General features: G+C 48.9%; 1 protein-coding gene across 10 annotated transcripts in view; it reads right to left on the bottom strand.

Annotated features, from left to right (window-relative positions):
• Window positions 1–22,453, bottom strand: part of PPP6R3 (protein phosphatase 6 regulatory subunit 3) — a 2,530,957-nt gene that overhangs the window by 310,606 nt on the left and 2,197,898 nt on the right. For all 10 annotated transcript variants that reach the window (XM_069624114.1, XM_069624109.1, XM_069624112.1 and 7 more), the window contains one exon: window positions 3,972–4,119. In XM_069624114.1, coding sequence (XP_069480215.1) covers window positions 3,972–4,119 — 148 coding nt within the window. The remainder of the gene's footprint in view (window positions 1–3,971; window positions 4,120–22,453) is intronic.

Raw genomic sequence — 22,453 nt, 5'->3', positions numbered from 1 at the left:
CAAGATTTTGGTAGGTACTTATTTAATTTCGCAAACTATATATCCCAAAATGCACCTTGTGGCTGTTCTCATTCCCTGGCTATTCATATACAGCAGTCATAGAACCAAAATCCCCAGAAACCTTGGCGATAAGTGCTGATTTCACTTTCCCAGGACCAGAAAGGGAGGAGGCAGATTACCTTCAGGTGTGATGCTCTAGGTGCTAAGACAGGCTACTGGACAGGGCAGGTCAGTATTCAAGCAGCTGCCTGCAGGAGCACAGGACTCTTGTATTGAGTTCACTTCCATCCCTTTGTGCTTTGATCCTTGGAGTTCTGCTGTTTCCTGTTGCCTCCAGAGCTTGCTCCTGTTTCCATTGCCGTGTGCTCCCTGCCTTGCAGCCCTGCTACTCTGCCTACACTTTCCTGCTTTCTGCACTGCAGCCCTGCTTGCAGTCTTCCATTATCTGTCTGCAGCCACTTGCTCTCTACCACCTATTATCTTGTTCCTTGCCTGCAGTTCCTTGTTCTATGCCAAACGTCTGTGTTACCTGACTTTAGTTTCCAGTTCTGAGTTTCCTTGTGTTCGGTCTGGAGTCCTTCCCTTGTTATTCTAGTCCTGATGTACATTGCCTTGAATTCCTTGTTACCAGTCTGCAGTTCAGTCCTTGTTTTCCTAGTCCAGAGTGTCAGTCCTGATTGTTCTTGTTCCTTGTCTATAGATCAGTCTGCTGCTCCTGGATTCCTTTCTTTAGTTTCTAGTCTGCAGTTCCAGTCTCCTGTACCATTGCACTTAGATTATTTTCTTCTTGCTTTTCCTCTTTCATTCCTGGTCTCCGTTCTGAACCTTGCTTACTCGGACTTATTTCTGTTACTGTTCTTGTCCTCACTTGTGCTTGTGCAATTCCTTTGTTCAGAGTTTGGCTGCTGGGTTTCCCAGTAGGCAATCTCTGCCCTTTCCTTTGCCGCGTTTCAATATTGTACCGTGTGCCATATTGGTAACAGTGTTCTGGTTCCTGCTTCAGGAGGCAGTCATTGTTCAGTTCCTGCTGGACTAATCCAGGCTTCAGTCTTGGGAGTACTGTTTATTTGTGCCTTAGGGGCCAGACACTGAAACAAACTCCTGCTGCTCATTTCCATAAGCATTCAAAGAGGGGCCCTGTAACAGTAACCAGCTCAGTAGGCATGAGTTTCACCAGACCCTGGAGGAAACTCTTCCCCCATTTGGAGTACACCTCAAGTGGGAACCTAAAGATTTTGTCTTACTTGTACTCCTCGACCCTTTGGTTCACTGCCTTTGTTGCCCGCCTGTAGTACGTGTCTATCCTTTGTCTGCAAGATTCCTTACGCCCCGGTCTCTTGTGCACTTTTCTCCCCTCGGCTTTGCGGGCACGTCTCTGCCCTCAAGCCCATGACATAAGCAGTAATTTATTTTGTTTTCAAGATTAGGGAAACCATCAACATAGCAGCGGGGACAGGACAGAAATGTTTTCCTTTAATACAATTAAACAATTTAAAACATGCCTTTTTGTCCGTCTCCGATGTCTGACTTAACACAGTCCTATTCGGGCCATGCAAGGTGAAGCCGGTCCTCCTCTACCACTGACATGGAAGCCCAAGATTTTGGTCTCGGGGCATCAGTGAGATGTCCACAACCTTCTGCCCAAATTCATTCCTTTTTCATGGTTTAGGGAAGATAGTAGGGAATGGTAGCCTGAAATACTTCAGGTGGGGATTTCTTGAAGTCAGAGGGCCACTCTCTGGAATCGGAGTGACTGTGTTTCATGGAGAACAAAGTGGGTCATGTAAGGGAGGCATGGTATGAAAATGACACTGACACAAAAGGTACAATTTGTAAAAACTTTATTCAATATTCAGGGTTTGGAAAAACTCCTACTTTGTCCTATAGCTAGGATGGGAGTATGCTCTACCATCAAATAATAAATAAAACAGTCCTAGTAGAGTTTGTCAAATCAAAATGACCTACACTAACAAAACCTTATGCTTGCTCAATCTCTTGTACAAAAAAGTGTGTAAAGGAAAATCACTGTTAGAATATAAAGAATAAATGTGGCTGAATCAGCTCTCCTCCCCACATTAGACGGCACAGAGAAAGGCAGTCCCCGTAGACAGGATGACACACACTGGTTCAGGTTCTCAAAACAAAGGAAGTTTAAAACATGGGTCGACGCCCGCCTGTCATTCCATGTTAGAGTCTCTCTTTCCAGCTTTCAAAACACAGTTCAACAAAAAGTTCACGTCGGTCTCCCTCAGTCAGGCTCGGACCTTTCAAAGCAAAAAGTTCACATAAGTCTCCTTCTATCGGGCTCGGACCTTTCAAACACCACATGCAGTGATTCCCTTCCCCAAGCTTAATTCACATCCTTTAGGGGGTTCCTTCCCCAACTTATCACACTTCTGGTCTCCCTTAGTCAGGCTCAGACCTTTTTCCTGATGTCCAAGACTTTTTAATGTGTGTGGCTTTTACTATAGACCTCTGTAGGACCACTTCGACTTTCCCTTCCGCTCACACTCGTGTCATTTGCCCCAGTGTCTCTTGGTCTGGGTAGTTCGATGTCATAAGTACAAAAGTTCAACATTCACCTTCACCCTCCTCCTTTTCCTGGGGTTAATTTTGATCACTGCGCTTTTTATAGTTCATTCACTTTATCGCTTCATAACAAAAACAGTTCACCTTTCACCGAGACTTTCGTGTGGGCTACTTCCTTTTGCCGGACCACTCCGCTACGCAGTATCGCTGGCTTCAAAACTATTGGTAATTCAAAGTTAATCACAGGTCTGCCTTCCTTCGCGTCTCACCCACACGCGTACAGCCGTCAATTGTGCGATACATTGTTGCAACTTCAAGCTTTCCTTAGCACACTGGTCTTTCATGTTGTTTGCCAACTCAACGGCTGTGTGCATTTCTTTCTTGTCTTTGCAGTTCTTAATTCACGATTCAAAGTTAATACCACAGGCTTGGCCTCGCCAACTCTGCCATTCACCCGGGTGGGTTGCTTGCGTCCATGCAACACAATACAGTCTTCCTTTCTGGGATTTGGCCGTCTCCATGTGTCTTTCACCGCCTTTTGGAGGCAACTACCTCCTACAGGGAAATCCTAGGGTTCTCTACCCATGGCTCTCGTCCCTCGGTCTGTTGCTCTGCTCCAGTAGGTTTGACTTCACCCCAGAAGTTCTGCTCTTAATTGTGCTCCGCCTTACTCAGAGTCTGTCTATATGTTCCGCCTTTTATCTGTGTGAGGAGAGCTAATTCATATCAGACTTATGCACTTAAAGCCAATTGCCTGACTTTGCGTGACCCGATTAGAGGGGCATGTCCAATGAGATATGTAAAGGTTAGCTTCTTTACTCTCAGTCACCCTCTTCCTCTGTCCAGTGTTTGTGTAGAAAGGGTGTGCAGGGGGGTTGTGACATTGGAGAATTCTATAAAATAGGCTGGGTCATGTATACGGGAAAGGGGGGAATACAACGCCTCACCATGTGTCGCCACTCCCCGAGTACCCCTCACCCAGGGGATCCTCCCGCACTGGTCCAGCCCAGGGTCTGTATCCAAAGAAGTCATACTCTGCAGCGTCAGAGTCTGGGTCCAAACACCGGCACTGCGGTTCTGGCACTGACATGGGCTTTGTGCAAGCCTTGACGACAGAGGCCTCCAGGAGAGAAAGAGATGTCCTATGTTAAAAATTGCAGAAGCATTAGTGTTCCAAAGCAGCGTCTGAGTGTGCGGGAAAAAGTAACAGGCGCAATTGGCTATATGTATACACACCGCCCATGAAATCACACCTAGATCCATGGACCCCTAGATCCATGGACGCCAAACAGAGTTGCAGTATATCCACTAGAGGCTAAAAACAGTTTGAAAGTCAGACATGCACCTATAAGTTGAGGAACCTGTGGGAGAAAGGATTCAATTAGAAACTTTACATAACCAGTTGCAAAAGTTAAAGTACAATTGGTTCTAAATAGTCATACCTTAAAGAAGATGAGAAGTCTGTGAAGGAGGCCCATCCAGTTTCTTTAGATGGCATGGTTTCTTCTGTACTCCAAACATCAGACTCTGATGGATCTATAATATGTGCAGTTTCCATAGGTACATCAAAGTTTGTTGTCCAATTTGTCGCTAGCAAAATAAAACAGCATCAATGCACTTGCTAAATGTAAAGAAGCAAGTCAAGAGTTATCCCATGAAACATACACCATAAAACAGACCTTTCATGAACAGCTCAAGAAACTTTTCCTCCCATGGAGTGGACACAGTTTCACCAAAATGACTATGGCACAAATTTGCAGCCAGTTATGCACATTGATCTCAATTCAAAGCCATCAAAGACAGTTACTAGTCTGGTTGGGTCCCGATGATTTTCAATTGAAAATATCTTTACCTTGTGTAATACAAAAAAGTAACAATGCCCACCAAACTGGAGACTAACATACATCAAAGGTGATCTGTCAGGTAAAGTGAGTCGTTTTTAAGAAAGTACCAACACATGTTCCTCCACCAAGTTTAAAATCAAGACAACCAAATAAACAAACTCTGCAAAATAAACATGTTTTTTCAATTTTTCCAACCTATAAGTAAACTCCAAATAAAAATATCTAACATTGCATTTTAAAGAAACAATAGCAGATAATTTCTTTAATCTACGTGGTTGCATGGGACCCTTCAATAGATAATCTTTTGAACGATGACCACAACTTTACTGTTCACAGTGCAACACTTCATTTAATGCGACATAGAACCTATGAGACAGCAATGTACTAAAAATATCTTGTAAAATTAATAGGATGTAGTCTTGTGCCATTGGCAAAGCCAAATGATCTGGTTTATTATGTGCACTTTATGTAGTGGAACAAACAAATTGCTTACATCTTGATATGGATTAATCGTTCCTCCCAAAGATTTTTCATCTCAGATGCATCATTTCCAACCACCAGCTGTTCACTGAGCTTTCAGTCACCACAGGGTATAAGTGAGGCCCTGCGCCTGCTCCAGTCAATACTGTTAAGCACTGACTCTGGTCGCGACTTCAGGGGCAGTCCATATGGAGCCAGTTACGCCACATGAACTCAGTGCCACCTTTTCCCCTAGCAGTCAGCATACTTCAGCACACCAGAGCTGCAGGAGGTGTATGAGCTATCCCCTCAAGAGAGGTGGGCTGAGAGGGTGAAGTGGAATCTGTAAGAGGAAAGACACATCTGAGAGAAATATTAACAAGCAGTGCATAATTTATTCTTCCAATGCATTATTTCCTCCCACAGATTCTTTATCTTCAATAGATTCTCTTAGCAGTGCAGAAAGGTGGAGGAAGGAAGAGAGCAAGAAAGCACCAAACTCTGAAGCACTGTATGGAAGAAATGTGCATCCTGACAGGACAAGGAATCCAGACGGATGTTTGGCAAACGTGTGCAGAAAAGCCCACATAGCCACTTGACAGAACAGAGATACCCTTCTGCAAAGGAGAGGCAGCCGCAAGGCCTCTGGTAGAATGAGCCCTCGGATATTCAGGCAATTCTTAACAGAGGACAATCCACCTGGATCAAATCTTTTTGGTAACAGACTTTGCTGAACCCATAAGCTGGCCATCCTTCCTGATGTCCCTAGCCTGAGAGACATAGCTGAGAGTACCCGAAGGGTCAGGCAGAGGGAGAAAAAAACCAGGAACATGGATAATGTTAGAAATATGGAAATCCAACACTAACTTGGGAAAGGTCAGCCTCATCCAGAGAGTTACCCTAACATTTAAGAACACTAGATAAGGCGGCTTAACAGCAGAGCCTGAAACAAATTCATCTGCCTAGCAGAAGTGTGGTGTGAGCAACCGCAAAGGCCATGTATGTAAAATTTCACATGCAGCTGTTGTAAGGAAATTAACAACAAGGTTCAAGCCCCACACAGAAACAATACAATGGTTTGGGTAAAAGTGGTTAGTTGGTCCCTTGCAAAAACTGCTCAGGAGTCCTCTTAAAGACCAAAATAGCACACCGAAATAGTACACCTTCACAATGCTGCCACTGGATCAAGGAAAAGTAGCAAGTCCAGCACAGAGGACGTTGGAGACTTCAAAGCACCAAGCAGAAAACATATGCCACCTGTAGGCACATAAGACTTAGTGGTGTACCTCTCTGCACAAAGGAGGACATCAACGTCATAAACAAGGTCCAAGTCCCTAAACCTCAGCTAAGCAGCCAAGCATTAAGGTTGAGCCTGTCACTGCCTGGGTGGAAGACTCAGCCTCCTCCGAATAGGACAAACATATGGAGGAACTCATTGGCCTTCGCCATCAAATTGCATGTCCAGGAGTTTAGCCTGAACATATGTGGCGAAACCCGAAGTTCTCAACCATGAGGTATCAACACCATTCCTGTGGTCATTGTACTGGCCACACAGTCAGCTGTATCTAGGCCCAAATGAAGAATGTGACAGAGTGCCTCCTGGCTATCCTGGACCAAGGTCCAAGGTCCAATCCTTCTCTCATATCTCCCGTCGGTGTGCGTGAAGGGAACGGACACTCCGCGGCTTCTCCACATCAGAGGGTTCTCGAAGTTTGTCTGTATCCCCCATGCGGGGGATAACGGAGAACCAGCCCCAAAGGAACTCAGTCCTCCTCCAGTCCGTCCCTCCCGCCGGTGCAGGAGTACTTTGGTATGAGTGCCGCAATGGACGAATGTGCGCAGTGCACTTGAAGTGCCCCCCGCCACCAATACCTCCTTGGCAGCCGGGGGACCTTCCCCTCTGCCTTCTGAGAGCTCTTGAAGCCCAGGCAAGCACGGAACAGTTAATCCGCTCCCGGGGGTGGGAGAGTCAGGCCTGGGTGCAGAGGCCCCACCCCCTGTGGAGAGAGCTGTCTCTCCACCAACACGGCCTCCACAAGAGCTTTTACGAGAGACATGTCCGGATAGGGGCTGTGGAGGACGCCATCCCTCCTCCCTTTGATAAAGCCATTGGAAGGAACTACAGCAACGTCGGCCTCCACGACTACGGAGGCCCTTCTAGGGCAGCTGAAGCCCTCCACGTTCTGCTCCAAGCTGCGGGACAATCTAACACTGGCTGGAACCATGCCAAACTGCTGCACCATTGAAGAGTTACCAGCTAGACAAGATCCACAGTCTGAACCATAGGCCTGGGTGCCCAACGCCACAGCATGAACCGGTCAGTTTGCCAGCCACCTACCTCGTGGGTGTGGGGAGACCCAGGGAGCACCAACTGGGGGAAGCTATTGACTCTGACCGACCACACATCTAGGGTCTAGGGTGTTCCTTTGTCCAAACAGTGGGGGGCCCAGACGATAACACCGTGCCTTTTATCCAACCCTGGGGGGTTCGCAGTGAGCTCACCAAGTGTACAAACTTGGGTGTTCCCATCCTATAATGCAGAGGCTCAGCTTCCTCTGAGGAGGAGTTTGTGGACTAAGAGCAGCCTGTGCTTGGCTAACTGGACCACTGCTACCCTGGCAACCCGGGAGAACTCCTAATCCAGAGCTTTCTAACTGAACCCCGTCACTTCGGGGGGACCCGGGGGCGTGGATCCCTTCTCGGAGACCGGGACCCCCTCCATCCAGTGCCTCCCATAAATTGCCCAGTGGTAGGGGAAAACACTTGGCTGCACCCCTCCCCTCAACACCCTACAGTGCATCCGAAAGAGCCCCTGAGGAGATTGTGGGCCAGGAGATTGCCGCCCTGGGCGCACCAGTCCTCCAAAGAACCCGCTCAGCAGTTTGCCGACTTGGTCCCCGTGAGTGCCCCCACCATCTGTTCCCATTCATGAGTTGGGTTGAATCTCTCCAAAAATTCTGCCACGACCAGGCCTCCCCTTTGTCGAAAACAACTATGCCTGCCACATCGTCAGCTGATGCAGAGGAGGCTCAATCATTAAGCAAAGTCATAGTGACTCTATTAGATGAAATTAGGGGCTTCAGGGCGGACATTGGGGAGCAGCTTGACAGGTTGGACAAGAAAGTGGACAGAATGGACAAACTTTATCCAAGACCTTGAAGATAACCGGACCTCGGTAGGCCTGTTGGAAACCCAAATCGACATGTGGTTCTTGGAGCTGGAGAGGAGAGAGGAAATGTGCACCCTGAAGATGGACGATTTTGAAAAACGAAAATGCTGCAACAACCCAAGGTTCCTTCGCTTCCCGTAACGCAAAGGCAAGACTCCAGGTGATATCATGAAAGCCATTAATGCAGTGGTCAGTAAGCTTTTAAAAAAAGGGAAATACCAGTGAACCTACGATTGAAAGGGCCCACAGAGTGGGAGTAAGTTCCAGGGGGCAGAGGTCAGTGCTTGCAAGGTTCCACTATTTCGCTGATAAGTCAAAGATTTTGGAGTTGGCAAGGAAGAGGGGTCCGATAAGAGTGAGGAAATTCGCAAATAACTATCTACCAAGACCTCTCTGCGTTTACCCTGTCAAGAAGGCAGCTTTGTGGGCCTTTAACAAAGTGGCTCCAGGCCAAAAGTGTTCGCTACAAGGTGGGGGTTCCCATTTTCCCTCACCTTCGAACATGAGGGATACAAATTTAACCTCATCACAGAGGACATACAGCGGGTGATGCATGAGCTGTTGGGTGAATCCGCCCCAGCCACCACTTTGGGACTCGAGGGGGAGAGCTGTCAGAATCCCAGAAATCTTATATAAACGTGGTAATGCTTTGGGCTATTATATTAGCCTCAAACATAACCAAATACTTTTTGTTTTGGCTCCGGCCGGGTTTATTCGCCATTTCTTTTTGTTAAAGTCTTTCTCGTGTTTTACTCTGCGTGCCAAACCAGTTTTGGTCCCTTTGTTCATCGCTTTTTCGCGGGCTTCCACACAGAAGCCCTCCTTTAGGCGCCTGAGAGTCTGGGTAGGCAGGATGTGAGGGAGGGGTTTAGGACCCCTGCCATGGGTTCCCTTGGTAACCCAAGTCACACTCCTGTCCGAATGGCTAAGGGGACTGGCCTTACCAGGCCAGCCACCCTGCTGTGTGATTGGCAGCCAGGCTGTATGAATGGGGAAAACTGCATAAAAAGCAGGTCTCTGGAACTGGAAGAGCAGAGTCGCCACTGGAACGAAAGAACCAACGAGGAACTGGAAGAAGAGGACCCCTACGATGACTGAACCGACCGGTGAAGCCCTGCTGCAGGTCTGAATCTCCAGAATCCGACGACAGAGAAGATCCTCCAGGAAAACTTTTTCCCTTGAGCAGGTGGGACCAACCACTTCACCCAAACTGCAAGCCAGGACCCCTCCTCTGGTCAAATTCGCTTAGCCAGGAATGTCAGACCCTGGGTTTTAAGGAGCGCACCTTTTATTTGTTGCTTGGCTCTGCTGCTGGTTTCTTCCCTGGGTAGGGCAGGACCCTCCAGTATCCCTACTTCTGATCAGTCCGACAGTCGCTCAGGAACCGTGAGCCTGCAGGAACTACCAGGAACGTCTGCCTCAGCTACAGCTCCCTCTCTGTTTTAAGGTACTGTGCAAATCTGGTTGTGCGTTTCGTTCAGCCGCGGTGAAAGTGTTTGAAATCTTGCTCCAATCCGAGGGCTTGTCCTCCTCTTCTCTTTGAACTAACTTTTCTACCAACCAACCTCGTCTGGAAACCGTGCCACGAACTTTACCGCGAACTACCCTGAACTGTATTATTTTGAGCAAAAGACTTTTGAACCATTGACTTTGGCCCTAAGCCTTTTCTATCTGATTGTATCATTGTAGTCTTTCTTGTTCGCTTGCCCTGAGTACTTACCTGTTGGTGTGGATTCAATTCTGTTAAACTTCTGTCTTTCCCTCCCTTTTAAATTGCTGGAGTGCCATTTTGCTCCCACTTCATTTTGTGAGCTTAACTTGTCTGGAATTTAAGGGAAGTGGTGGGGTGTATTAAGAGTGATTTTTGGAATGCTTATAATAGTGTAATGTTATACAACTGAAGAGTGAAATAAATGTATATTCTTTTACTTGAAAACCTTGAGTCAGTGTTTGCCTGAATCATAGTAACTGCTGTCCTTTGTGTAACTATTTGATACTGCTCACTTACTCTTGAGATAAGTCTGGCTGCTCTGCTACTGCTACCACTTTAACTGTGTAGTACAGGCTTGTACCAAAGGTGAAATTGTACTGCCACTTGTAGTCTTAATTGTGTGCGGTGTTCCCAAAGGGTACTGCATATAATTCTGCCTAACAGACAGACGCTGCGTCCGCAGCAACAGGAAGTTCAGGAAACTAAATCCGTCATCCAACGGCGGCCAAGGTTGGGTCCCTGCTCCGACATCGCAGCGCAACTGCGATCAGCTATCCACGTCCGAAAGGTCAAGACAGAACTGGGTTTGTCAGATTCCCAAACGAGGGTTCAAGGACGGGACCCCTTATTCACATACTACTCGAGGGTCCACAACACGTTTGAGAATAGATTACATCTTGGTAGATTCCCCCCTGCTAGAGCGAGTTAGCGAAGCTGTGGTTGAGACTATCCCGTGGTAAGATCATGACCTGGTGAAGGTATGAATGGAGACTTACCCCAGAGTCTTTAGCTCACCATCTTTCACAGAGAAGAAATATCCCAAACATATCAGTCTTTGTCCTGCCCTGGGGCAGTCCAGCACCGAAATGCTAGGCAATTCTCCTCTGAACAAGAGTACCAACAGCATCCCCAGACACGTGTTTGGGAGGAGCTGTGCCTCTCTAAGAATAGTGAGCAAGGGGTCCACGTCTGGATTCCCCTAGTAATTTAGGGTCAGACCCAAAGTTACTTAAATATGCAAATTGACAAGGGGGGCCACAACTAACAAAGAATGGCTAACTAAACTGTGGGATATTTTTACATACATGATAGGATGGAAGGTTTTCTACCCGAATGGGGCACAGAGTTGTTAAAAGAAGGAGTTGTTAAAAGAAGGGTTCAAGGGTCTTAAGCTCTAATATGAATGGTGAGCCCAGGTTTGGGCATGGCTACTAGTCTCCTGGGTTGAAAAGGCATCTGTATGGCACAGGCACAAGTTATGGAACTCGTAACGCCAAATAAAACTGTTGGTTTGGTCCCGCGAACTAGTCTTCTGGTCACACTGGATGGTTGTTTAAGGTAGCATATCGGCGGGGAGGGGTATAGGGGATAAAAGGGTTTGTTTCAGATGTTTTTTTGCTTGGAATACAATTTATTGCCTAATGAAAAATGTTCAATAAAATTTACGTGAAAGCAAAAAAAATGTCCGTCAGCACAAACTGCACCTTAGGTCTTGAAGGAGCCAACAACTTTCAACCACCTTAACCATCGGGCGTTGAAATGAAGCCTGAGATGGTTAGTGATGGAGTTGGTGCAGGGAACATTCCAAACTCAGTAGAAGGAACAAGTTACTTACCTGTAACTGTTGTTCTCCAGCATGGGTCTGGCATGGATTCACATGCTCATGAATATTCCCCGTCGTCAGGCTGGGAATTCTCGGTAAATAAAAAAAATCAGTTTTGTTTCTGAACTGTCTTTCTACTAGTAACCAATCACTGGTCTCTGGGTCATACTGCCCCCAGCCAATGACTGCCCTCTACCTAAGCCCCTCCACTGGCAGCCATCTTCAGATTTGGTAGCACGTAAAGTGGCAGTAGGACCAAGAGAAGAGCCGCAGAGGGGTAGGAGGGAGGGTTCGCATGTGAATCCATGCCAGACCTGTGCTGGAGAACAACAGTTACAGGTAAGTAACTTATTCCTTCTCCAGCATGGGTCTGGCATGGATTCACATGCTCATGAATACAATAATACATAGCAGTACACACATGCACAACCACGGGAGGTGGCAAGGCTCAACATTAAGTATCTCTTACCTCCTCATCAGGCTCACCTTCAAGCGAACAGGTTGCGCAGCACTGCCTGGCCGACTCTGGACTCCTCCCTGGAATTCCGGTCGATGCAGTAGAATCTTGTGAAGGTGTGCGTCGACCTCCACGTAGTAGCCCTGCAGATGTCCGGCAGGGGCACACCAGACAGGAACGCCGTGGTAGCAGCGATCGCTCTGGTCGAATGGGCTCTCGGACGGCCAGGCAACAGTCGGTTTGCCAACCAGTGACAGTGCATGATACAGCCGGAGAGCCATCTGGAAATGGAAGCCTTCGAGGGGGCCTTCCATTGGTTCACAGGTCCAAAGTTCGCAAAAAGCTATGATGTCTTCCGAAGGCTCTTTGTGCGGTTCACGTAGAACTTCAGCGCTCTAGCTACATCCAGCGAGTGCAAAGTCCTCTCAGCCAGCGACGGGAAGAAAACAGGTAACACAAAGGGCTCGTTGCGATGGAAGTCCGACGGCACCTTGAGCATGAAGGAGGGGTGCGTCCTCAGCACCACCCTCGTCTCGTGGAATGTTAGGTATGGAGGTTTGTAGGAGAGGGCCTGGATCTCTCCCACTCGTCGTGCGGAGGTGATGGCCACAAGAAACGCTGTCTTCCACGACAGGAACTTCAACGGCGCCAAGTGCATAGACTCGAATGGAGGCCCCATGAGCCTGGTCAGCACCACATTGAGCTCCCACGCCGGGGCCAGGGCCTTCACCGGTGGAAATGATCGGAACAGTCCTTTCATGAACTCCTTCACCAGGCGATGGGACCATAGCGACGAGCGCCCCGGAGTTCTGGTGTAGCGGGAGATAGTCGCTAGATGGATCTTGATGGAGGCATGCGCCAGCCCCGCCTTGGCCAGCGATAGCAAGTACGGCAGCACTTGAGGGGCCGTAATCCGCATAGGGTTAATCTTCTGTGCATGGCACCAGACAGAGAACCTCTTCCATTTGTGTCCATAGCACTTGAGAGTGGAGGACGCCCTGGCCTTTGCAAGCACCTCCTTGCAGTACGCCGGGATATCGTACCTTCCGAACTCTAGTGCTGCAGGAGGTAGGCCTGCAGGTTCAGCGACCCTGGGTCGTGGTGAAGGATGGTGCCTCCTTCTCTGGCAAGCAGATCTGCGTCCGTCGGCAGTTTGACTGGAGCGGGATGTTGACATGTCCAGAAGGTCCGGGAACCAAATCTGTCTCGGCCACGCCGGTGCGACGAGGATCACCCTACACCGGGACTGTCTGAGTTGACTGATGAGTCGGAGCAGCAACGGCAATGGCGAGAACGCACACAGAAATAGGCCGTCCCAGGGGAATGAGAAGGCATCCCCATGCTCCCCGGCTGGGGAAATCTGCTGGCGAACCTCTGGTACTTGGCGTTCGTCGCCATCGCGAATAGGCCGATCTGGCGATTGCCCCATCGTCTGAATAGGAGATCCACTTGATCCTGCCGCAGTTCCCACTCGTGGCATGAGCGCAGCTCCCTGCTGAGAGAGTCGGCAATGGTGTTCTTTATTCCTGCCAGATGGAAGGGTACCAGAAACATCCCCTGGCCGACGGCCCAGTGCCACAGATCCTGCGCTTCCTTGGATAGGGCTGGGGGTCTGGTGACCCCCTGCTTCCGGATGTAGAAAATCGTGGTGGTGGTGTTGTCAGTGAGGATCCTTATCACTTTGCCATTGAGGGACGGGAGGAACGACCTAAGTGCCCAGAACATGGCTCAGAGCTCCAAGACATTGATGTTCAGAGACCTCTCCTCCGGGAGCTAAAGGCCTCTTGCGTAGAGAACTTCGGTGTGCGCTCCCCATCCCTCCAGGGAGGCGTCTGTCATCACCGTTTCCTGATGTGCTGGGGTCTGGAAGTCCATGCCTGCCGCCAAATGCGCGCGGGCGCCCCACCACCGGATCGCTTGGTGGAAAATCTCGTTGAAATCCTGTCCTCGAAGCTGCCTGCAGCTTGCATCCAACGGTCGTCGGGGAGCTCCTGCAGTGGTCCTATCCGCAGCCTGCAGAGGCGCACGAGGTGGATGCACAACGACATATAGGGACTTGATGGACCTCACCCTGGCCACCTCCATGGTCAACAGCCGTTGTACCTTTCCCAGGATGGCCTTCGTCCTTTCCTCCAACGGGGAGGCCAATCACGCCACTGTGTCGTGTCTGGCTCTGAGGAACAGGACGACTTGCGAATGTACCAAGTAGGATTTCGCAAAGTTGATCGAGAATCCCAGATCCGTGAGCAGTTGGACAGTCTTTGCTGTGTGGTCGACGGCGAGTTCTCTTGACTTTGCTCGGATGAGCCAGTCGTCCAGGTAGGGGTAGAAGTGGATCCCCTGTAGGCGCAGCCATGCCGCCAATGGTGCCAGGCACTTGGTGAATACCCTGGGCGCCGACTTCAATCCAAAGGGGAGGGCTTAGAACTGGTAGTGCCGCCCCTGGACCACAAATCGTAGGAATTTTCGATGTCCCTTTAGAATGGGGATGTGGAAGTAGGCATCCTCCAAGTCCAGCTACGATAGGAAAATCGCCTCCCTCCAGCTGTCCCAGCACGTGCTGGAGGGTGACCATCCGGACTTTCTGTGACTTGATATACTTGTTTAGATGACAAAGGTCCAGGATGGGTCGCCAACCACCGGTTTCCTTCCGGACGAGGAAGTACCGCGAGTACACTCTGGAACCCCGGAGCCTTTTTGGGATGAATTCTATGGTCCCCTTCCTTAGCATCACTTGTACCTCCTACAGTAGTTGCAGGACAAGGTTTTCCTCCTTGGCCATGGGTGGTATATGGGGACACCTTCTCTGAAATTCCAGGGTATGCCTGCACACCAGGGCATCCAGCACCCAACTGTCGGAGATGGACTCCCACACGCTGATTAATTTCGCCTGACGGCCCTCCCACCGGGGTGCATGGGTGGGAGCCCGACGCCACGGCCGATTCAGTCCTGCTTGGCCCCGGTGTTTCCGCCTTGGCCTTCTTGACGAGATCCCCGTCTTGCCACATCCTCTGTAGGCCTCCTGCAACAAGGAGCGGGCCGCTTGACGGTACGACGAGGAACCACCGCCGAATCCTTTAGAGGCACCTTGCTTGCCTCCCGAGCTCCGAAAGGACGGCCATCGTCGTTGAAGAACGCCCAAGCCGTCTCGGTGTCCACCTTGATGGCCTGTAGTGACTCGTCCACTGTCTTACCGAACAGGTTGTTCCCGGTGAAGGGCATGTCCAGAACCCTGGTGGAAGTCGTGGCCTTGAGCCAGCCGCGCTGGCGAAGGCAAACGCTGTTGCCCATCTGGCGAAAGCCTGTGTCAGCGATGTCCGTGGCCACCGTAATGGCGTGGTCCGAAGCCACCTCGCCTTCATGAAGGATTTCCAGGGCCTCAGCCCTCTTGTCATCCGGAAGTCCAGCAGGGGAGCAATCTTAAACCACAGCTCCCTGTCGTAGCGAGCCACAATCGTGAGAGCGTTGGCCGCTTTAATAGTCGTCGCCGCCGATGAGATGACCTGACGTCCCATGGTGTCCAGTTTCTTTCCCTCAGCGTCCGGAGGGGAAGTTGAAGCCGTCGCCCCGCCGCTTTCTTCTTGGCCACCGCAGAGACTACTGAATCCAGGGACGGCTGTGCCCTAAAGCAGATGGGGGCGGAATCCGGGACCCGGTATTTCTTCTCATACCGGTCTCTCTTAGCAGGAGCCGTGGACTGGTTCTTCAGGAGCACCAGTCTCTCGTCCCAGATGTCATCCAGTAACGGGACCGAAAGGACAGTCTTCCTCTTGGACTCCCGCCGTTGGTAGAGGAAACCTTCCTTCTTCTGTTCTTCGGGGCAGAGCTGGAAGAGCACAGATGCCCTGGCGATCATGGCGTGGAAGGAGCCAATTTCGTCGGGAGGGGAGATCCGAGGGGGTGGCGAAGGAAGGTCCATTCCGTCATCGCCACCATCATTATCCGACCCTGTGGTCGCCGTCTCCATTGCCTCAGATGAGGGGGAAGGAGGTGAAGGCTGTACATGCTGGAAAGGAGGAGGGGGATGAGCTCTCCTCAGCTTGTTCGGTGGGCTTCCTGACGGTCCAGTTTCCGCTGGATCGTCCGCTGGGGGTAAGGGCAACCTTGTCCTTATCTCCGTACACAAGGCCTGAATAGCCATCAAGACCGCTCCCGAGTTGTCTTGTGGCATAGGCACCAGTTGCGATGGGAGCGACGGTTGGGGAGTAGGATCCGCCGTCCCCTCCACGGCCCGCAGTTCCTCGTCGGCACTGCCGTCGCTTTCTTCGTCCGCCTCGTCGGGGTCCTTCCCGTAGGTCCAGACCTCCTCGAACTTCTTGTCACAGGATCTTTGCGACGCCAGCTAGCTCATCTTCAGAGGTGGTATCTGTGTCCATAATGGCTACCTCCTCTCCATTTCTCCGCTCGGGGTTTCACGGGGGTCTTATCGATAGGCTGAAAAGAGGATTCCCTCCGCAGTGGCAGGGAAACTCTAGGCCCAGAGGTCGTCTCCACTGGGATAGCCTCTGCCGGCTTCGCCAGGGCCGCCACAACTCTCGATCGAGGCCTCAGCCGGGTGTATCGGGGCCTTCGCGACTTTGGGCGCGCCTGAGGCCTTCACCTTGGGGGGAGGGTCACCGCCTCGTTGCCCCTCTACTGTCTCCATCGGGATCGACCGGGACTGCTCCAGAAGCTTACCCGGGTTCTCCGGTTTCTTCTTCCCCGAGCCAGAGCGTTGGCTCGTGGTTGATGCCGTCAGTGATAATGCACCCTGCCTGGCAGCCGAGGAGCCCGACCGATCGGCGCTCCCGGTGCCCGCGGACTCGGAGTGCTTTGCCTTTTGTTGGGCCCCCGTCACCGGAGCGCCCTCAAAGGTCTTAGAAGACCACTCTGACTTCTTCCTCTTCTCACCTGCTGCTGGGCTCTTCCCCTCCAGCCAGTTGGTGAGTCGAGTACCACAATCCCTCATCGTCCGTTCGGGCATGTTCTTACAAAACGCACAGTCCTTCTCCATATGTCATTTGTTGTCGTGAAGGCAGTAGAGGCACTGAGTGTGCTCATCCTCCTTAAAGACGTTCTGTACCCCGCATCCAGGGCAGCTTCTGAACAGCTTCAGGCCAACAGGTGTCATGTTTCCCTTGTCCTGGGCCATGACCACTCGGGGTAGGCCTCAAAGATCTTCTGGAATCCTCGGAGAAGTGGAAACTCGACGAAAAGAGGCCCTTGAGGGGCGTAGAAAGTTCTGAAAACTGGTCCCCGTTGATCAGAAGTAGAATCGGTGGAGCATGAGGCTCGATTGACTGAAAATATAAGAGTAAACACTTAAAAAAAAACTTAAAACGCAGTAAAAGCTAGAGCTAAAGCACGAGGACTCCCAACACTTGAATGTGCAGTAAAAATCTGAAGATGGCTGCCAGAGGAGGGGCTTGGGTAGAGGACAGTCATTGGCTGGGGGCAGTATGATCCAGAGACCAATGATTGGTTACCAGTAGAAAGACAGTTCAGAAACGAACCTGATTTTTTTTTTTCTTTACTGAGGATTCCCTGCCTGACGGGGAACATTCATGAGCATGTGAATCCATGCCAGACCCCATCCTGGAGAAGTGTCTCTTGCAAATCAGCTGCACCATTCACCAGTTTATAGTGATATAACCGAATTACATTATGTCAAAAGTCATAATGTAGAAAAAAAAGGTCGAACAAATGTTTTTTTTATTTTTTGTTCGAAATGGGGGGGGGGGGTTCCCCCCAATCCCCCATTTTTCAAATTGTTTTTGTTTTACCCCTTTTTTTTTTAGTTGCAGAACCCAAAAAAACAAAAATTTGAATTTTTTTTCCAATTTTTTTTTTCGACATTATGACTTTCGACATAATGTTTTCGACTTTCACTGCACACCCCATTCACCACGTCACCTTCCTCGGGGAAGTCCCTGACATCTCTGGGGCATAAGGATTCGAGTCCGAAAGGCAATGGGATCCCCCCTCTTGGTTTTAAATAGGGAGCAGGGCATACTCGTGAGGAATCTCGGCACCGGGGGTGCCAAGGAGTGAGGAGGTACATCCGGAAGACCAACATCAGGAGAAGGAGCGGTGCAGCTTAGAGACAGGTCTTCGCCCATTGGAGCTGTGGCCGAGCCCAAGGGCGTATAGCTTCAGGCTTTTGTCGCATCTCAGCGGACAACAAAGCGTGGCAGACTCAGATGTCGCTGGGGCCTTGCCGGAGAGAAGCATCTTGTTCCATAAGATCTTGCATTCCTTCAGAGTAGACTATTTGACAGCAAAGGGTTCTTGTGGAACCTGCTCCTCAAAAGGAGTCTGTGTAACAGTGTCTTCTCTTCTTCAAGGAAGAAAAATGTTACGAGGAACCGCCAGGTGACTGTAACCTTTTACAGTGCTTCTTTCTGTCCTTCCAGACGAAGGTCTGTTCTTCGGTTCGGCACTCAACAACTCGAATGGGTCTGTCAGTCACCTTTTTCCTTGTGGAAAAATATAGAAGTTTGGCCGTCCACTCTCGAAGGGCCTTAGGGTACATCAATTTACAACCAGAAATATTGCAGGTCATGTTTCTGCAACAGTCTAAACAGATCCTGTGGAAGTCAGAGACAGACATCTGATGCACGCAGTCAATGCAGGGTTTAAATCCTGAGGCCTGGGTTGGATTCAGCATGGGGCAAAACTAAGGCAAGCAGAATGTGCGGACAAAAGGAACTAAGGTCATGGGGTGCTGCACCTAAATATGTACCGGCCCCAATGTATTATCTGGTATGGAATGCAAAGGTGCATCTGCAGAGCTGACGCAGAGCTACGCTGTGCCCCTGACAACGCAAAAGCTACCCATGAGCAGCTGTGCCGGGAGATAAATGAGGAATTCATGGGAGGAAGGTATCATAGTGATAGTATTGGGAAAATACATGCCCACTTTGAGACAAGCAGTGTACACTCTCAACTAGTTTAGCCCGTTTCTTGCTGTAAATAGCTGCAGTACAAATACAGTGTGGATCAACTTCAGTTTTTTTTTTAATGGCAGCCTAATTAGCAAGCTGACAAAACCTTTGTGTATCCACCTGGTGTTTGGTTGAAGGTCTGGTTTAGGTCAGCCCATGAGTTAATGTGCAAATCTAGGAGAGAGACTGTGTATTCCTCATAGCTCAGTTGAAACTTACCTGCATTTCTGGAGGATCTGCCATAAAACTGGCCTGCTAATTTTCTAGACCCAGGTTTGGTTCTATTGGCTACGCTTTAAGCCCTGTGTCCTTGAGCTGGTTCCTTCGTTTGGCTGCTGGACATCGTTGCTGGCCCGTTCCTAGTCGACCTTGCAGGCTGGGCCGGTTGCCCCATGCTGGGACCATTCTTGCATCGCTGCAATGTTGTCTCAGTAAAAATCCTTGTGGACCAGGAGCCTTGATGTAGGTCTCCACTGCATGGAAGTGTGGTGGTTCACCATTATTCTCCCCCAATTCAATCTTGGCTCTTTGATCTCGTGACAGTGCTGTAAAGGGCTGGCAGCCCTGTTTTGCCTCTTGTGTTGCCCGGACCTCCTTGGCTGAGTTCCTTTGTACGCCTTCTTTGCTATTTCTTTAACTTTTGGTCAGTAGGATGTCACCCTGGGTACAGCCATTATTCTTACTTTTCTTAATTTGGCTCATTACCGATCCACGGTACAATACCCTGGGTTCCAGATTTGGTCTCCAGCTCTGTGGGAGAAGCGCTGTACTTACTAGATTGTTCTGCCTCATCTGAACCAAATCCTAAGCGATTAGTGCCATGCATAGATGTCCCAGAGTCCCGAGTTATTCTTCAGAATCCTCTTCAGGAATCCCCCTGGGTTCTCTGGCGAGTGGGGTTTTGCAGGTACTCCCTCTTACATGGTTCTCCATTGACTTGCTTTGGCCCAAATCCTGCTTGTAGGCTTTCTTCTCTGGTAGTCTAAAACATGGAACTTCATGAAGTTCTCCTCTGGCACTTGTTACTCCTTTGTCCACACCTGGTCAGTAAAAAAAGGGGTCGTCGAATTTTACCTTCCAATTACAGTTCTGCCTAGTACATTTATTTCATGGGGACCTTTTACAAACTTTGAAACCTCTACAAAAGTGTCTAAAATAGATGTTTATCTGGACTAACATTTTTCGTGGGTCCCTTTTAAATCCCTGGAGTTTTACACTAACAGCTAGCATCTTAGTAATTACTCTCAATTTCTTGTAGAATTAAACATACTAAATCACTGCACTGCACTCCTGCCATAGTAATGTATCAGGACACTAACTGTGGTTACATTTTATCTATGCATGTTGTAGGCGTGTAATGAGACAATTGAGTCCAAGTAATGTGGGTCAAATTGTACTCTGAATTTTAGTGGCCCTTTGCGCATTGTTAAAAAGTGTTAACCCCACCTCGCCCCACTAGGTTCCTACTTAAGTATATGGTTTACCTGTATGTAACCTGTTTTTACTGTATACTAGAAGTTGTAAGCAATAGGTGGACTATTCATATTTGGGGATTGTGGTTTCTGAATGACTCCATAATGCTGCATGTTTGTGCCTGGTGATCCCTTTTTCTCTCAGCCCGTTGCAATGACAATGTACTGAGTTTACCACCAGGTATAAGCAATACGTTTAGCTACAGGAATGGAAATGGACTTCATGGGCCCTTTAGTTTCTATACCTATATTATTTCCCTTTATTACAAATTAGGTACTTATTTGAACTATATGTATAAAACTATACTAAAGACTACATATTTTATCAGTGCATCTCACTCTTGGGGTGTCCATTTGGGACCGTTTTCACCTATCCTCAATGCTTCCTCTCTCAAGATCGAAGGCTTACTGCTTCATCATATCAACCAATACATCATCTTTGGTCTTTCTTTTGGTTGGAACCCTGTGCACCGCTACGATAGATTGTTTCACACACCTCAACTGTGTGCTACCGAAAAAGCTCCCAAATAGCTAAAAGTCAATGTTGCCCGATAAATTATTTAAAACATGGCCCTACAAAATCAGTTATAAAGCTATCATTGTTGCAAGGACCTCTGGTTATATACAAACATAAGTCAACCAAGCTTCTTATTTGAACAAGATTATGGGCCAGCGCACAGACAATTCACTTTCTGCCGAATTGCAATTTGTCTCTGCAATTTGGCCCAATCTCCAAGTACGCATTTTAAGATGGATGGCTCTGCTCCAGAACTCCCACTGTAGGAAAGAACTTTGTCAACTGTCACATTAAATTCTGGTGAAAGTGTTACCAAAGATCCTTCTGTGAACTGTTTATTGGCAGGAATAACATTTCTGCACGTATTGGATTTTGGAAAAATGAAATGAACAAGCTTAATGTTGGAAAACAGATTCTATGTCAAGACAGGATGCGAGCATTACGCTTTCCTTCTGTATTACTGCTCACAACTTTTCAATTTTTTTTAAAACACTTCAAACTTTCTTAAAACTTAAACCACATTTGTGTTGCTCTGAAATCTCCTCTGGAGGTTTAAACAAAAAAAGGGGTAGAGTTTTAAGCCATATAAGCAAAATGACTCCTGAACTACCAATCCCCACAATCCTTTGGTCCCGAGTAGTCCTTCTCCTCCTGTCAGGATCTGCCTCTGCTTATGAGAGAGCCTCCTCCGAAGCCGCCTCCTCTTTCTTTGGCAGCTACCTCTGCTCTGATCTCAACAACAGTCAACAGCAAATCAACTGAACAACTGTCTGTTGCGACAAAACTATGTCCCATTGATGACAAAGCTGTTTCCTCCCAATCTTCACTCGAGATCTCGGTCCAGCTCATCGCTCTGGTCGCCTTCTGCTCATCTCCTGAAACAAATGGAGATGCTATTAAAAGGGCAGGCAATACACAGTCCAATTTCATAAATACAGTTTGTGTATCCACTAGCGTATTCAGGGTGGGCTATAATGCTCGCCTCCATGTCTTTAATAGAAGACAAACTACCCTGCGCTGTAGGCATGGGCATTCTTCATTCTATGTCAAGACAGGAGGCGAGCATTATGCTTGTTCAAAGCCGTTCATCACTCTATCCACTATCTGAGAAATAGGCTTAAAATAAAAGGTCTTAAATGTTTACTTTTTAGACCAATCATCAGATTTCATGATATGTAGAATGACACTCCTGCTGTAAGGGCCCTGGATGCCATCGAGCCTCTAGCTGTCAGCGTGCCAAACCACGATAAGTCAATGCCTGCACAGAGCATTACCTCTCTTACCCATCTCGCAATCTTAGCTGTAGCTACTGCATGAAAAGGGTTCCTATGCGCAATTATAAGCTGGGCCTCACCCCCGCTGTGGCTAGCTCATAGTCCTTGATGCATTGTGCTACGCACAGCTTACTATTATTCGGGAAGTACCGGTATGAGATAACTGTCTAGTCCGACTTCATCCTTCTTGCTATGTTGAAGGCTACGCCTTCTGGATAGAAAATGTTCCCGTCTATCTCCAGCGCTTTCACATCCGATACTCTTCTACACACTATTAAACAGAGAAACATGGCCAGCTTTCCTGAAAGCTGAGACCGCGAGAGGTTCTTATTCTCTGGCCAGGCTAGAAATAGCTGAAACACTACTTGCACGTCCCAGAGAACAGAATACTTTGGCTCTGGAGGCTTACGTAGTTTGACCAGGCATATCACTGCTGGAAGCTCTCCCACTGGGTTCCCATCTACCTTATTGTGCCCTGTCAATATAGTGGACCTG

The sequence above is a fragment of the Ambystoma mexicanum genome, chromosome 11 (genome assembly GCF_040938575.1).
Source record: "Ambystoma mexicanum isolate Mex_15411 chromosome 11, UKY_AmexF1_1, whole genome shotgun sequence".
Taxonomy (NCBI): Eukaryota; Metazoa; Chordata; class Amphibia; order Caudata; family Ambystomatidae; genus Ambystoma; species Ambystoma mexicanum.
The sequence above is the reverse complement of the archived record's forward strand: the minus strand, read 5'-3'. Positions and strand labels throughout refer to the sequence as shown.